The sequence below is a fragment of the Cotesia glomerata genome, linkage group LG1, assembly GCF_020080835.1.
Source record: "Cotesia glomerata isolate CgM1 linkage group LG1, MPM_Cglom_v2.3, whole genome shotgun sequence".
In the NCBI taxonomy this organism is placed as follows: Eukaryota; Metazoa; Arthropoda; class Insecta; order Hymenoptera; family Braconidae; genus Cotesia; species Cotesia glomerata.
In genome coordinates this window covers 1,803,118-1,819,967 of record NC_058158.1, presented here as the reverse complement: position 1 = coordinate 1,819,967, position 16,850 = coordinate 1,803,118, and the positions used below count along the sequence as shown (strand labels likewise).

The 16,850-nt window shown below is 26.3% G+C and overlaps 3 protein-coding genes and 1 long non-coding RNA gene across 6 annotated transcripts in view; 2 read left to right on the top strand and 2 right to left on the bottom strand.

Moving 5' to 3' along the window:
• Positions 1–418: 418 nt before the first annotated feature.
• LOC123275090 (uncharacterized protein C2orf42) lies at positions 419–7,634 on the bottom strand. Of its 3 annotated transcripts, none has more exons than XM_044743010.1 (7): positions 7,480–7,634; positions 6,110–6,828; positions 4,967–5,008; positions 4,672–4,906; positions 4,398–4,600; positions 2,690–3,292; positions 419–563 (listed from the first exon to the last, which is right to left on the bottom strand). In XM_044743010.1, exons 2-7 carry the CDS (start codon positions 6,824–6,826, stop codon positions 522–524), a joined length of 1,842 nt encoding a protein of 613 aa, XP_044598945.1. In that variant the 5' UTR covers positions 6,827–6,828; positions 7,480–7,634; the 3' UTR covers positions 419–521. The 3 variants fall into 3 exon arrangements, with proteins under 3 accessions (XP_044598945.1, XP_044598942.1, XP_044598944.1); XM_044743007.1 differs by having other exon boundaries at positions 2,365–3,292; positions 7,480–7,633; XM_044743009.1 differs by having other exon boundaries at positions 2,365–3,292; positions 4,398–4,576; positions 7,480–7,633.
• Positions 7,635–7,675: 41 nt separating this feature from the next.
• Positions 7,676–7,979, top strand: LOC123275120. Its single transcript, XR_006511635.1, has 2 exons — positions 7,676–7,815; positions 7,894–7,979. It is a non-coding gene; the product is annotated as an uncharacterized LOC123275120 (long non-coding RNA).
• Positions 7,980–9,147: 1,168 nt separating this feature from the next.
• On the top strand, positions 9,148–13,873 carry LOC123275104 (retinol-binding protein pinta-like). Its single transcript, XM_044743027.1, has 5 exons — positions 9,148–9,539; positions 10,844–11,003; positions 11,952–12,057; positions 12,135–12,504; positions 13,746–13,873. Exons 1-5 carry the CDS (start codon positions 9,383–9,385, stop codon positions 13,817–13,819), a joined length of 867 nt encoding a protein of 288 aa, XP_044598962.1. The 5' UTR covers positions 9,148–9,382; the 3' UTR covers positions 13,820–13,873.
• The window catches only part of LOC123275087 (ABC transporter G family member 20), a 28,723-nt gene continuing 25,689 nt past the window's right edge, over positions 13,817–16,850 (bottom strand). The window contains exons 12-14 of the mRNA XM_044743003.1: positions 16,543–16,808; positions 16,308–16,394; positions 13,817–14,674 (exon numbers count right to left, since the gene is read on the bottom strand). Coding sequence (XP_044598938.1) covers positions 14,460–14,674; positions 16,308–16,394; positions 16,543–16,808 — 568 coding nt within the window. The 3' untranslated portion in view covers positions 13,817–14,459. The remainder of the gene's footprint in view (positions 14,675–16,307; positions 16,395–16,542; positions 16,809–16,850) is intronic.

Here is a 16,850-nt window from a genome sequence, read left to right as displayed (position 1 = left end):
TTAAAAACATTCTTATAATTATTAAATATCTGCTAAATTAATTTTCATTAGATTATTGGCTAATTTTAGTATAAATAATATTATAAATTATTTTTTGAACTTTTTACCATGTATAAATGTATTTATTTTATATAATAATAATAATAATAATAATAATAATAACAACAATCATAATAATAATTATAGATATATACATAATTCATTGAATTATTTCGAAATAAATTTAATGTCATGGAAATAAAATAGATTTTATATAAATAAATGACTAAATTCAAAGTACTGCAAGGTTGACTGGTAGTAAATATAATTAAATATATATATTAAATCATTGGTTTTAAATAAGATAATTGTACTTGGTTCATGAGATTATTTTTAATAATAAAAATAAATAATTGTATATATGTCTAGCGGGATTTTCTCAACTCGCGATCAGTCGGATCATTTTTTTTTATGATCAAATTCAAATTTTATCCTCAATTCTCCTATTTTGGATACAGGTAGTAGGTCTGGTATCCACTCGATTACAAACGGCGTCGGTTCTCGTTGATTCGGTGACGTATATCCTAAAAAAAAGAAAAAAATCAATTTTCAATAAAAATTTAAATTTATTTATTTATGCATTAAAAAATAATCAAAGCTCTTAAGTGCCATTAATTATTTATGAGATCAAAAATTAACAAAATAATTTGAATATTTAAATTTAAAAGAATTTTAATAATTAAATTATTATTTAAGAATCCCGGAAAAAATAGACCCGAAAAAAAATTTTTTTTTCTTTTGTAACAAAATATGGAGCAATTATCCTGAAGGGTTTCAATTATTATAATCAATTACCAAGTGAGATCAAAACAGAGAATAGAATAAATATATTCAAAAAGGTTGCTGAAAAATAAGGTAAAGCCCCAATAGATGATCACGTACCAGTATATGATCACTCCATGTATTTGTATATCTATATTCACAAATATAGGTATACAAATACATGAAGTGATCATATACTGGTACATGATCATCATTGGGGCTTTTACCTATATCAAAAATATGTACTAAAGATGTGAATTTGTCGTAAATTTTATAAGGTAAAAGACCCCATTAGTGGCACTTTTTCTTTCAATGAAAAAATGATCTACTTGGAATAAAAATTAAAAATTTTTTTGATCTAGAGGTCTTAAAGATAAGCAATAATATATTCATTATTGAAATTAATCATTTCATTGTATTTCCTTCCAGGAAATATTATAAATATTGTTATTAAATGTGAAAATTTATTTAATTGTTGTACAATAGAATAGTGATGGCTAAATGAATAATTATTATTATTATTATCATTATTATTATTATTATTATTATTATTATTATTATTTTTATTATATTATTATGTTATTAAATGTTATTAAATGCTCAGGGGGGTTGTCCCCGGAGTCCGATTCTCCGAGGGCCCAGCCTGAGCTCCATCCATTACTGCTGGACCACTCCGCACAACAAGGCGGTTAGTGATCACAGCAGGCCAAAGTCATTTTCCTAAGTAGACGGAGGGAACCTAGTATGACAGCCTTCTGCATCCTGACCGCCAAGAATTCAGCTTTTGATGAGCAAGCTGGAACTCTGGCAAGTGAGGATACAAAAGACTGTTTCATCCCTCCGAGGACGCCAACAATCAGGACGACGAGCTTGACACGGTAACCTGGGTAAAGTTTGCCAATTTCAAACAGGAGATCCTGATATATCTGTCTTTTGTGCTCTTCTTTGGCTGAGATGTTGTATTCAGCCGGGGCCGAGAACTCAATGACATAAATGTCACGAGTAGCCTTGTCGAAGAGCACAATATCAGGTTTGTTGTGATCTATCCGCCGAGTTGTTGCAAACGGCATGTTCCAATAAATTTTGCAACTGTCATTCTCAACAACCTGGGGAATATCTCCTGGCAGATAAGGCAGCACCGGTGTCACGTCAATTATTATTATTATTATTATTATTATTATTATTATTATTATTTAAAGAGTTCTATATTTCAAAGCCATTTTCCCCAATCCAAATTGATGTTAGACTAATTTAATTTTTCATTAAATTTTTATTTATTAAATTTATTTTCACCACATTATTGTCGGTATGAGAACTCAATACCATCCTCGGGTGAATATATCTAATAATTAAAAATTTTTTATTTTTAATTAAGATTCAGCAAAGAAGTTAATTTTTACTCAGTGAACTTTTTTTCGGTTACTGAAAAAATAATTCGGAACGCTCAGACCAGGAATTATTATTATTATTATTTTTATTATTATTATTATTATTATTATTATTATTATTATTATTATTATTATTATTATTATTATTATTATTATTATTACCAAATACACGTACCAACTTTTAAAAATGTTTTTAATTCCAAAGGTTTTATCAAAGCATTTCTATCAGTTTTTTTAAAGTGATCAATATCCGTCTCTTGTCGCTTATATAATTCATAAGAACCATCAGAATTTTGAATGAAGCTCCGAGTAATCTCCAGGGGGATAATCGGAGTCTCGAAAATACTCTTGACGTGAAATATATTAGTTATTAACCAGGTGTACTTGGTAAAAGTGCCCAGAGGCACTGCGTCCGTTCTAACAAAAGCGGTGATCGAATTAGGTAGCCGCTTTTTTTTGCCGCCACAGGAGATTCGCTCGCGCAAGCAATCAAAAAATACCTGAGGCACGTGGAAAACCAGCGGCTCGGGTTTGCCATTGAACTGGAAGTGCATCGTCTGATTTATCCTCTCAGTGACCGATGATAGCCATTTTATAAAAGACACATTAAGATTACTCTCATTAACATTCTCATGACAATTTTCATTTTTCTTGTACTGATTATTACGCCTCTTTATCACTAGGTGGTTTGTCCTAGCTCTCTTCACATTTAATTGACTAGCTTTGTTGCTTTGTACGATTTTTTCATCATGACTATCTCTAATTACAGAACTAATAGTACCGAAATCCGAGGATTCATTCACATTATCTAGCTTGCGTTTTATCGATGATATCATTTTACTGTTAGGTAACGTTCTGACATCAACAATATTTATGTTTTTACGTTTAGTTGTACTAAATTTGTTTGCATTAACTTTCGTTCCATCTATATTTTCTAATCCTATATTTTGGTCATCAATATATGTATGTACACTATAGTCGTTATTAAATAAATATCCATTCTCTTCATCATTAATAATGTATTTAGAAACAGTCAGGGATTGATCAACAATATTTGTTGTTTGTAAATCTGCGAAGGTCGACTCTCCTAAACTAGCATCAATCTGAAAATAATAATCTATATTATTAAGAGAATAAGCAAAATTTTGTGGTCGAAATTTTTTGGTCACTAGTTAATTTATGATGAAAAGTATTTATGCTGTATTCAAAAATGCTCTCATTTTAGATGCATAATTAAAAAATTACCTTGTATCTCGTGAACTAGTGATATATTTAAAGATATAAGCTCATCTCGATGTTACACTCATCGAGACCTTTCATTTGAGTACCCACATCAACTTTTCATATATTTATATATATGTATATATGAAAAATATATCGAAAACGCATGTGGGTACTCAAATGAAAGCTCTTGATGAGTGTAACATCAGGATGAGCTTACATCGTTAAAAATATCAATAATTAAGAAAGTACAAAGCAATTTAACATAATTAAGAAACGACCTTCTATCTTGAGAACTATTGACACTTTTAAAGATATAAGCTCATCCCGATATTACACTCATCAAGACCTTTCATTTGAGTACCCACATCAATTTTTCATATATTTATATATATTATATATATGTATATATGAAAAATATATGAAAATGCATGTAGGTATTCAAATAAAAGCTCTTGATGAGTGTAACATCGGGATAAGCTTACATCTTTAAAAATATCAATAATTAAGAAAGTACAGACAATTTAACATAATTAAGAAACGATCTTGTATCTTGAGAACTATTGACACTTTTAAAGATAAAAGCTCATCCCGATGTTAGACTCATCAAGACCTTTCATTTGAGTACCCACATCAATTTTTCATATATTTATATATATATATATATATATATATATATATATATATATATATATATATATATATATATATATATATGTATATATGAAAAATATATCAAAATTGCATGTGGGTACTCAAATGAAAGATCTTGATGAGTGTAATATCAAGATGAGCTTATATCTTTAAAAGTGTCAATATTTAAGAAAGTACAGTGCAATTTAACCCAATTCATTATTTAATAAAGCAAAATTTTATTTATTATTAGTTATAGTTCACAAGTCACGGCAGTCATATAATGACTACAAAGTTGCTAGTTAATATTAATCAAAAATAATTGTAAACTAAAGTTTTAAAATATTCACTTACCACATCATCGATACTGTTTGTCAATTCGTCTTGGTTAATATTCATCTCTCCAATACTACTCTGAAGTATATTTGGATCAATTGGTATACTGTCTATATCCAGTTTTTCATCAAACCCTTGAGACTCATTGAATGCGTCATCCAGAATAAGTAAATGGTGATCATCCAAAGATCCAAAATCTGTTAAAATATTGTTAATAAAATCTGGGAAAATTTTATTAACAACAATATTAAATTTATTTTTCCAAAAAAACAAATTGTCATTTAGTACGTACCTATTTCAATTAATTTATCAGCATCTTGTTGCAGACTTGTTTCATTTAGCTGCTGCTTCTTCTGCAATTCTAATTGCTTCCTCATTTCCTGCTCACGCTGTTTTTGTTCTTTGCGCTCATTCTCGTCCATATTTATGTAGTAGTCAAACTCTTCACATAATTTCGGGTCGCTTTTAAAGGCACAAATACTTGCGTAAAAATGTACGCATTTTTTATCCTTTGTCTTAGACTCTGACTAAAAAAAAACAACAATAATTAATACCATTAATTATTAATTTATAAATAAATAACTTACAGTCGATTTATCCGTATTTTTATCATTTGCTTTTGAGTCATTCTAAAAAAAAAAACAATTACAATTTTAATAATAAATATTTAAAAAAATAATGATATTTAAATTAAAAGACATCTGATAATTTTTAGATTTTTTTAACACATAAATTACAGCAAAAAAAATTTTTTTTAATAAATTTCATACTTAAAAATTCTAGAAAATTATTAATGCAATTTTTAAAAAATAATTCGTAATTTATTTGCAATTTGGGTCAACCCCAGTTTGGGCCATAACATAAAATTTTTTTTATTATGTCGCGAAAAAAAAATAAAGATTTCGATAGCTTTTTTGCCTTCAAAAGTTGGAAAAAATTTTGGCTCTCACATTTTTGGATACAATTTCTGTTTTATCTTTTTTTAATGTTTTTGAAATATTTTTTTTTTTTTTTAAAGTACATAAAAAAACTAACAATTAAAAAAAAAAAGTTGAGTATCACAATTTTTTTCTAAATTTATAAATTTTTTTGAAAATTTGTTAAAATTGTGATAATCAACTTTTTTTTTTCAAATTGTTCATTTTTTTATTTATTTTTTTTTTCTTATTATATATTTAAATTACAATCTGTTATTTTATAACAATAACACTAGTATTATTGAAAACGATTTTTTAAATCAATTGTTTTGAACCGTTTTAGTCTTCTGATTTTTTTTATTTATTTAAAAAAAAATTATATCAATAAAATCGAATAGAAATTTCGTTCAAAAAAATGAAAATTAAAATCGTTGACCCCACTTGTAAATATTTACCAATTTTTAAAATAAATTTCATCTTTAAAAATTCTAAAAAATTATAAATTCAATTTTTTTTAACTAATTTTCTAGACCTTTTTTTAAAAAAAAAAAAAAATAAAAATAAAAAAATTGTCAAATGTCATTTAATTACAGTGTCATAAAAATAAAATTAAAATCGTTGACCCCACTTGCAAATATTACCAATTTTTAAAATAAATTTCATCTTTAAAAATTCTAAAAAATTATAAATTCAATTTTTTTTAACTAATTTTCTAGACCTTTTTTTTCAAAAAAAAAATAAAAAAATAAAAAAATTGTCAAATGTCATTTAATTACAGTGTCATAAAAATAAAATTAATAGAGGATAACTTACAGGATTAGGACACTCGCAAGTATATTTAAACTCCGTTTTATCTTTAACTTTAATAGTAAAAAAAATAATGTGCAAATAACCGAGTGGATGTTTAGGCGAAGCCTTACACTTAACAGCCATTATATTTTTAGATATCCTCTGCACTAGTGGACCAATCGATTCAGTAGCCAGGCACCAAATTTTTTTCTTCATCTCGCAGCTAACATTCAGCGTCGACAATAAAGAATTTTTCAGAGGCAATGGCTGCGCTTCCGCGTAGCACTTGTAGGCAGCCTGGATATGCTGACAAGTTGAAGAAACTTCATCCTTATCAGCATCCTTGTCTTCCTCGTGACACTGGAGCACTCCGGTGTCAAAGCTCTTTTGACAGCTCTCAACGAAGCACAGTGACGAGGTCTTGGTGATGACTGTCGTCATGTCATTTTGTACTGTCGCATTGACAACCGGCAACTGAACGAATCCTCGGTAATGTGGACCCTTACCGCGGATTCTTATTGAAAATATTTGAGCCAGAGAATTTGTAATTAATTTACATGCCTTGGTTGATAATTTACACCTGTCTCCACTTTCTTTGAAGATAACATCACAGTATTTATTTTTACAAGACAATCCTCTTGATCCGGTTAATGTTCCGCATTTTGGGCACTTTTTTACTCCTCTTAGTGTTGCTTTGCCCAAATCTGACAATATAAATCTTATCCGATCTTCATTCGACATATCTAATTTAATATTAACTCATTAATATTTTTATTATAATTATTACACTATTTATTTTCACTTTATTTTAATTGAAAATTAAAAAAAAAAAATATGAAAATTATAAAATAAAAATATAAAATAAATAAATTATAAAATTAAAATATAAAAATTATGAAAATTAATTTAGCAGACATTTTATAATTTTAAGAATTTTTTTAATAAATAAATTATGTCAAAAAAAATGAGAAAAAAATTGACACTTAGAAAATTTAAAAAAAAAATCCAATTTTTTAGAAATAATTTTTTCGGAGCAAATTTATTTATTAAAAAAAATTTTCAAGCGGCTGCTAAATTTAATGTCATATAAACATGAAAATTAATTTAGCAGACATTTTATAATTTTAAGAATTTTTTTAATAAATAAATTGTCAAAAAAAATTGACATTTAGAAAATTAAAAAAAAAAATCCAATTTTTTAAAAATGATTTTTCGGAGCACAAATTTATTTATTAAAAAAAAATCAAAAAATTTTCAAGCGACTGCTAAATTTAATGTCATAAAAAAATAGATTAATTATCAATTAAAATTGTTTTTTATCTAAAAATACACTTTCTTTAAATAATTATTTTAGGTTAAGTTAATTATAAATAAAATAATAAAATAAATGTTACCTCTATGCTAAATAATCCGTGCGGTCTCCAAGCCACTGTTAAGTAATTTAAAACAAAAATTTAAAATTGTATAATATAACGTCCCTATGAACATCTGTGCCCAGTATATTGTTTATTTTTAGATGCCTCCACACATAACTTAGGAAAAAGTTTCATTTTCCATGTGTGTATAGAATGACAAGTCACACATATTTATTTCGAGATGCGCGCGCATCCAATTTTAATTTCTTCACCGTACGGTGCTGCCGCCACCGGAGATTCTGGAGTTTTAAATAATTGAGAGGGAAAGTTGTCGGTACAGCTGATACTTAACGGACAATAATTTAAACATACCACGTGTGGAACTATTTTTATCTCATTTATTAATCATCAATTAAAAATATCGTACAAGTTGAGTTTTTTTTTAAGTGAGAGGTCAAGTTATTTAGACAAATGTCAGCGAGGTGACAGCTGTCATTTTGGGGTTAGTCAGCTGTTGCCAAATTTAGAATGTTCTGGGGTGAGTCAATTTTTATTATTTATTTTTTTTAATGAAGTTTTTTTTTATTAAAAAAAATTGTCAATTATTAATGAATTAATTTATTATTATAATTATATAATTAAATTAATTTAGCAGATATTTAATAATTTTTTTAACAAATAAATTATGGCAAAAAAAATTAGGAAAAAAAATTGACCCTTAGAAATTTTAATAAATTAAAAATGCAATTTTTTTTTTATAATTTTTCATAAAAATTTTTTTTGTTAAAAAAAAATTAATGACATTAAAGTTTAGCAGTCACTAGAAAATTTTAAAAATTTTTTTTAACAAAAAAATTTATTCCACAAAATCATTTTTAAAAAATAGGATTTTTAATTTTCAAATGTCAATTTTTTTTTAATAATTTTTTTTTGCCATAATTTATTTGTTATAGAATTTTAAAAATTATTTAATGCTAAATTAATTTTCATAAAATTGTTCCAAAAAATTATTTTTAAAAAATTGCATTTTTAATTTTTTAAAATTTCTACATGTCATTTTTTTTTTGCCATAATTTATTTGTTAAAAAAAAATTCTAAAAATTATTAAATATCTGCTAAATTTAATGAAAATTAATTCAGCATATATTTAAAAATTTTTATGAATTATGGCAAAAAAAATTGACATTTGAAAATTTTAAAGTCTAAAAAATGTAATTTTTCAAAAATTATTTTTTGGAACAAATTTTTTTGTTAAATAAAATTAAAAAATTGTTAAGTGGCTGCTAACTTTAATGTCATCTAAATTTATCATGATGAAAAAATGAAAATTAATTTAGCAGACATTTTATAATTTAAAAAATTTTTTTAACAAATAAATTATGTCAAAGAAAATCAGAAAAAAAATTGACATTTAGAAAATTAAAAAAATAAAAAATCCAATTTTTTAGAAATAATTTTTCGGAGCAAATTTATTTATTATAAAAAATTAAAAAATGGTCAAGTGGCTGCTAACTTTAATGTCATGATAAAAAATAAAAAAATGGTTAAGACTGCTAACTTTAATGTGATATTAAATTAATAAGACCTTCAATAAATATTTTAGATAAAAAAAAATTAAGCGCATATTTTAAAAAAAAACATGATGAATAATATACTTGTACATTGACCGCGGACTTATTTATTTTCTTTGTGATAAATTGATAAAATGTTTTATTAACGCACCAACGAACACTTATCAAATTTCCTTACGCCCACAAGTTTTAGTTTTCTATATATACTCCATCATTATTACAGTGTTATTAAAATCGAGCGTGACTATTATTTTTAAATATTAAAGTGTTATTAAGAAGTAAAATTAAAAAAAATAGTGGAAAATAATTTAAGTGAAGGTATTTAAATAATTGCCTATCACAACAAAGTCATTTGAACACAAAGAGTTCAAATGTTGAGTTCATCACAAAGCAATGTACAAAGTCCGCAAAGTGAAAAGAGCTTTGCTTCTATTGACCTGTCAAATGAAGATGACGAGACAGTTGCTAAGAAGATTGATGAAATTAGACAGTGGGTTCGTTCTAATAATAAGCTGTACGCTCGTACAGGTAAGTACATTACATGTCAAGATTATGTCACTGAATTGAAATTGTAATTTTAATTTTAATTTTAATAGCGGCTTTTAACTTCCCGCTAAAAATCTCAGATTTTCAAAAATCGGGAAGTTATTGTTTTCACCCCGTTTTGCAAAAATTGAGTTTTCATCAGATCTCGACGTTTGAAGGTCACAGGAAGCTTCCCTGACTATCCCCGCGAGGTTGTCACTATGTCTGTATGTATGTGTGTGTGTGTGTAAGTATGTGAATCACTTATAACTTTTGAACGGTTGAACCGATTTCATCGCGGTTGGTGCCATTCGAAAGGGCTTCGCCAAACTTAGATTTCCTGAGAATTTGAACCGATTCGGACCGATAGATTTTGAGAAATTTTGAAAAATCTCAAAAAAAATTAGAAAAAAATCATTTTTGAAAGTGGTTTTTTTGGAATATCTTTTAAACGGCTCGATCGATCAATTTCAAAAACTAATCAGCTCTTAACGTCAAAAAACCACGCCGATCGGCGCTAATCCGGTCAAAATCGGTTGATTCGTTCGAGAGATAGCGTGAACGAAATAAAACCGAAAAAACTGTTTTTTTCACATAACTTCGTCATTTCTTCTCGGATCGTTTTTGATGATATAGAATAATTTCAGAGGTTAAAAAACTGCGTCGATTGCCGCCGAAAACGTGGAAATCGGTTGATTAGTTCGAGAGATATCCTCGACGAAATATTTGGAAATAAGGATTTTTTCAACATAACTTCGACATTTTTTGGAATAACTTTCAAACAGCTCTACCGATCGATTCCAAAAACTAATCAGCTCTTAACATCATAAAACCACGTCGATTGCCACCAAGCTGGTCAAAATCGGTTGATTCGTTCGAGAGATATCGTGAACGAAAGAAAACCGAAAAAAGTGTTTTTTCAGAGTTACTCCGAAATTTATAGTTTGACCAATTGAAACTTAGAAATTATTTATAAGGCTTAAAAAACTACGTAGAATGCCGCCAACCGCGTAAAAATCGGTTCATTCATTCAAAAGTTATTGCGGTATGAACATTCAAAAAATAGTGTTCCATGAAACTTCTATCAGACTTTTGAGCTCAAAGAGCTCAAAAGCATAGAAAAGGTATCTTTTTGAGCTCGGAGAGCTTAAAACAACACACAGATTGTACTTTTGAGCTCGAAGAGCTCAAAAAAGCGGCCAGGTATTAACGGAATTAGCGGGAAGTTGCAGGGATGGCCTTTAGGGTCAACCGTTTTCCTAATTTTTTTTTCTAGAAAATTATTTATTGCTACTTTTTTTGTTTAGATGAATTCACTTTATTACAATTTCTAAGGTGCTGTAATTATGATGTAACGAAGACGCAAGAAAAAATTTATAATTACTACGCTCAGAGATCCAAGTATCCCGAATGGTTTGATAATAGAGATCCATTTTTACCAGAGCTTGAAGAGTTGCTAGATTTAGGGTAAAATTTTTATGATAATTAATTTAGCGGATATTTTATAATTTTAAAAATTTTTTTTAACAAATAAATTATGGCAAAAAAAATTAGAATAAAATATTATGAAAATTAAGTTAGCCGACATCTAAACATTTTTAGAATTATTTTTTTTATTGAAAAAATCACTACAGAAAAATAAAAAAAAATTTTCATTTGTAAAAAACTTAAAAAACTATAAGTGCAATTTTTTTTAAATATTTTTTTGTTTTAATTTAATTAATAGAAAAAAATATAAAAATTTAAAACGTCGGCTAACTTTAGTGTTATTATTTATTAATTAAGTTAGCCATCTAAAAATTTTTAAAATTTTTTTTATTGAAAAAATTATTACAAAAAAAATAAAAAGTTTTCATTTGTAAAAAACTTGAAAAACTGTACGTGCAATTTTTAAAAAATATTTTTTTGTTCTAAATTAATTAATGAAAAAAAAATTAAAAACGACGGCTAACTTTAGTATTATATTTATTAATTATTTAATTTCGATGCCAAGGCAGTATCCAAATGGCAAAAGTATACAAAAAAAAAAATTATAATTAAGTACACGGATGAATAATGAAGATATAAAATTTAAATAATTTCAAATATTAAGAAAAAATCGTTTTTCTTAAATTTGGAATGTAGTTATGATAAATATAAGAAAAGTATAGATTTAGCAGATATTTAATAATTATAAAAATTTTTTTTAACAAATAAATTATTGCAACAAAAATGAGAACAAAATATTAACATGTAGGAATTAAAAAAAATTATGAATGCAATTTTTTAAAAATAATTTTTCAGAAAAAAATGTTTGTTAAATAAAATTAAAAAATTATCAAATAACTGCTAACTTTAATGTCAAAGTTTTTTTATAATTTAGAGAATTTAAATAAATTTTTATTTTGAGATTATTAATGTAAAAAATATTTTCAGTGTATTTATACCTTTGAAACAGCAAAACGATGGAGAAAAAATGATAATAATTATACGTGTCAGTATTCATGACCCTTACAAGCATAAAATAGCAAATGTTATCAAGGTAGAATAGATTAAACAGAGATTATATAAATTTATTTGATTGTAAATAAAATTATTTTTATTTTTACAATATTGAAGACAGGTAAAATGATATTAGACGTCGCTATAAAAGATAATATGACAGTTTCAACGATCGGAGTGATTGTAATCTTCGATATGAGCAATGTCACTTTAGGCCACGGTCTTCAAATGACACCGAGAGTGATACAACGACTCGTACACTCTTGGCAAGGATGCTATCCAGTTAAAATAAATTCCCTCAATTTCATTAACGCGCCCATTTACGTTAATGGAATTTTAAACATATTTAAAAGCTTTATGAGTCATAAAATGCGTACAAAAGTCAATGTCTACTCTAAGACCAGTGAAGATTTTTTTTCAAGTATTCCTAAGCAGCAACTGCCTGCCGAGTACGGTGGCCTTGCTGAAAATTTACAAAGTTATATAAGTAAGTACTTTTTTTGTTTAATTTTTTATTATTTTATTTATATTATTAAAAGAATAAGCAAAATTTTGTGGCGTGTATTTATATGATGAAATGGGTTTTTATGGTTAAATTTAGTATTGTTGGAAAATTCTTGATCTGGAGTTGTGCCTCTAGATATATAATTAAGAAATGACCTTGTATCTCGTGAACTATTGCCATTTTTGAAGATATAAGCTCATTCCGATGTTGCACTCATCAAGACCTTTCATTTGAGTACCCACATCAATTTTTCATGTATTTATTATATATATGTATATTTATGAATATTATATATATATGTATATATGAAAAATATATCAAAAATGCATGTGGGAACTCAAATGAAAGCTCTTGATGAGTGGACATCGAGATGAGCTTACACCTTTAAAAATATCAATAATTAAGAAATGACCGTGTATCTTGACTACTACTGACATTTTTAATGATATAAGCTCATCCCGACATTACATTCATCGAGACCTTTCATTTGAGTACCCACATCAATTTTTCATATATTTCATATATTTATAAATATTATATATATGTATATATGAAAAACATATTAAAAATGCATGTAGGTACTCAAATGAAAGCTCTTAATTACTGCAACATCGGGATGAGCTTATATCTTTAAAAATGTCAATAATTAAGAAATGACCGTGTATCTTGACTACTACTGACATTTTTAATGATATAAGCTCATCCCGACATTACATTCATCGAGACCTTTCATTTGAGTACCCACATCAATTTTTCATATATTTCATATATTTATAAATATTATATATATGTATATATGAAAAACATATTAAAAATGCATGTAGGTACTCAAATGAAAGCTCTTAATGACTGCAACATCGGGATGAGCTTATATCTTTAAAAATATCAATAATTAAGAACTGACTTTGCTATCTTGTCAACTAATGATATTTTAAAAAATATAAGCTCATCCCGATGTTACACTCATCAAGACCTTTCTTTTGAGTACCCACATCAATTTTTCATATATTTTAGATATTTATATATATTATATATATGTATACATGAAAAATATATCAAAAATGCATGTGGGTACTCAAATGAAAGCTCTTGATAAGTGTAACATCAGGATGAGCTCATATCTTTAAAATATATATTATATATATGAAAAATATATCAAAATGCAGTCACGTAGTGACTGCAAGGTTGCTAGTTTGATTATTATTATTATTATATGTTTGCAGAGTACTGGAAATATACTGTGCAACAAAGTAAGGAATGGTTTACGGAAGAAGAAAATTATCGAGTTGTTTTATAAGTTTTAAAATATGTAAATTTTTATTTGTTTAGTAAATAAATGTATATCAAAATATTTACAACGTTGGATTACAATTTATAATTTTTAATTGTTCACTCGAGTTAAAGGCAAGTATACATATTAAAATTATAATTAATTTTACTATTAACTACTGACAAAAAATATATTTATATAATAAAAATAATAATAATAATTAATGAGCAACACGCAATTGTTCACTATAACAATTAAAATTTTTTTGTAAATTATTATTTATACAAATTTCTGCAGAAAATACATTCATGCTAGCAATAGAATCATACACTGATTAAATAATTATCCACATCTGTATTTACAAATACCATAAATAATTCTTAGCTAAAAAATTTTCAGATGTTAAAATAATTTTCCATAATATCTTATATCTATTAAAATAAACGCTATTATACTAGATAAAAATATATATGGAATAAACAATAATATCAGCGCAAGATGTCGTGGATACTGCTTTGATACAACAATTTTAATTAAAAGATCCTAAACATTTTTAGAAATTTAATTATCTATTATAAAAATTACATTGACATCGTGTCGATGTAAAATTTAATTAATCTACAATATTATTCAAACTAAAAATTATTTTATGAGAAATTTTAAAAGCCTAACCACGTTTAAACTTTAGGACCAGCATACTGATAGTTAAAAATATGGCAATCCATATCACCGTCGAAATAAAGCCTTTGTAAACATCTGGCTCTACTATCGTCCATCCTCTTGTTAACATTGATCTTAGCGAGGTCGTTGCCATGGTCAATGGTAAGCCGTGGGATATATATCGTAATACTGTTGGCATTCCTTCGACTGGCCAAATAACACCTTAAGAAACAGAATGTTTGAATAAGCGATTAAGAAATTGGAAATTATTATTAACTAAACAGTTGATTTAAGTAATTGACCTGATAGTGTCCGATCAAGCATTCAGATACTGAATTCAGACATTTAACATTTTTTTTTTATATTTATTATAAATAAATTGTTAAAAAAAAATATTTTTTTTAATTTTTAGCTGTGGAATTTTGTTTATAAAAATCCAAAAATTTGACAAATGTCTATTAAATTCAGTATTATACATTGAGAGAAAAAAATTCTTTTGAAAAAATTAGATATTGTTTTCAAAGTAAATTAATTTGTTTAAAATTTTAAAAACAATTTTATTTCTTTTGTGAAGAAATATAAATTTTGTCACAGTAATCTATATTTTTAAGAAAATAAGCAAAATTTTTTGGCCAGTCTATTTACATAATTAAAAAATGACCTTGTATCTTGTAAACTATTGACATTTTTAAAGATATAAGCTCATCCCGATGTTACACTCATCAAGACCTTTCATTTGAGTACCCACATCAATTTTTCATATATTTTATATATTTATATATATTATATATATATGTATTTATGAAAAATATATCAAAATGCATGTGGGTAGTCAAATGAAAGCTCTTGATAAGTGTAACATCGGAATGAGCTTATATCTCAAAAAATGTCAATAATTAAAAAATGACCTTATATCTCGTGAACTATTGACATTTCTAAAGATATAAGCTCATTCCGATGTTGCACTCATCAAGACCTTTCTTTTGAATATCCACATCAATTTTTCATATATTTTATATATTTATATATTATATATATGTATTTATGAAAAATATATCAAAATTGCATGTGGGTACTCAAATGAAAGCTCTTGATGAGTGTAACATCAGGATGGGCTTATAGCTTAAAAAATGTCAATAATTAAGAACTGACTTTGCTATTTTATTAACTAATGATATTTTTGAAGATATAAGCTCATCCCGATGTTACACTCATCAAGACCTTTCATTTGAGTACCCACATCAATTTTTCATATATTTTACATATTTATATATATTATATATATGTATATATGAAAAATATATCAAAAATACATGTGAGTACTCAAATGAAAGCTCTTGATGAGCGTAACATCAGAATGAGCTTATATCTTTAAAATATATATTATATATATGTATATATGAAAAATATATGAAAATGCATGTTGGTACTCAAATGAAAGCTCTTGATGAGTGTAACATCAAGATGAGCTTATATCTTTAAAAACGTGAATATTTAAAAAATTACAGTGCAATTTAACAAAAGTCATTATTTAATGAAGCAAAATTTTAATTTTTTATCACGGCAGTCACGTAGTGAATGCAAAGTTGCTAGTTTTCTTTATTTAATTTGGAAAGAAAAAATAATTTTAGACAAACTTGTAAATTTTTTTTTCCAAAGAAGAAAACTTTTTTTCAAGAAGAAAATTACTATGAAAATAATTCTTATCTCTTCACTTAATAAATAAAACTTAAAAAGTTATTCCTGATTACAAAATTGTTAATTTTTTTTTAAATAAATTTTTTTCTCAATATATAATTGATAATGTCAGAGTAATAAAAATAAATAAATTAAAAATGATAATAAATCAACTTACCACTGAGCAAAAGTGTCGGATAAAAGCTACCTAACGCCAGTTGAATGGCATTCCTTTCAAGTTCACAAATAGCCGATATAACGAATCCTAAAAAGTAATTCATCAATCAATCTATTAATATAATAACATCATCATTATCATGGATATTAAAGATAACTTAATAGCAGCAAACAACGAGGATTTAATAAACTTCTAAGAATAGAATAAAAGATTTCTTTGACAGAGTTAATCTTACCGAAACACATGCCACAGAGACCTTGAAGAATAGTTAGTATGATTACCCAACCAATGTCGCCATTACACTCGACTCCGAAGACAAGAATCATAAATATGAGTACGAGCGCTGTCTGGCCACACATTACAACGAATTGTGTAACGACATGAGAAAAGAGAATTTCTCCAGGCGTCACTCCTGCCACCCAGCTTCTATCCAGCAAGCCTTCCAGCCGCTCGATTATCAGCGACGAGGATGTCAAAGCGACCGCCAAGAAAAATACAATTCTAAAAGAAACAGTGAAGATAAATTAAATTAAATAACACCGT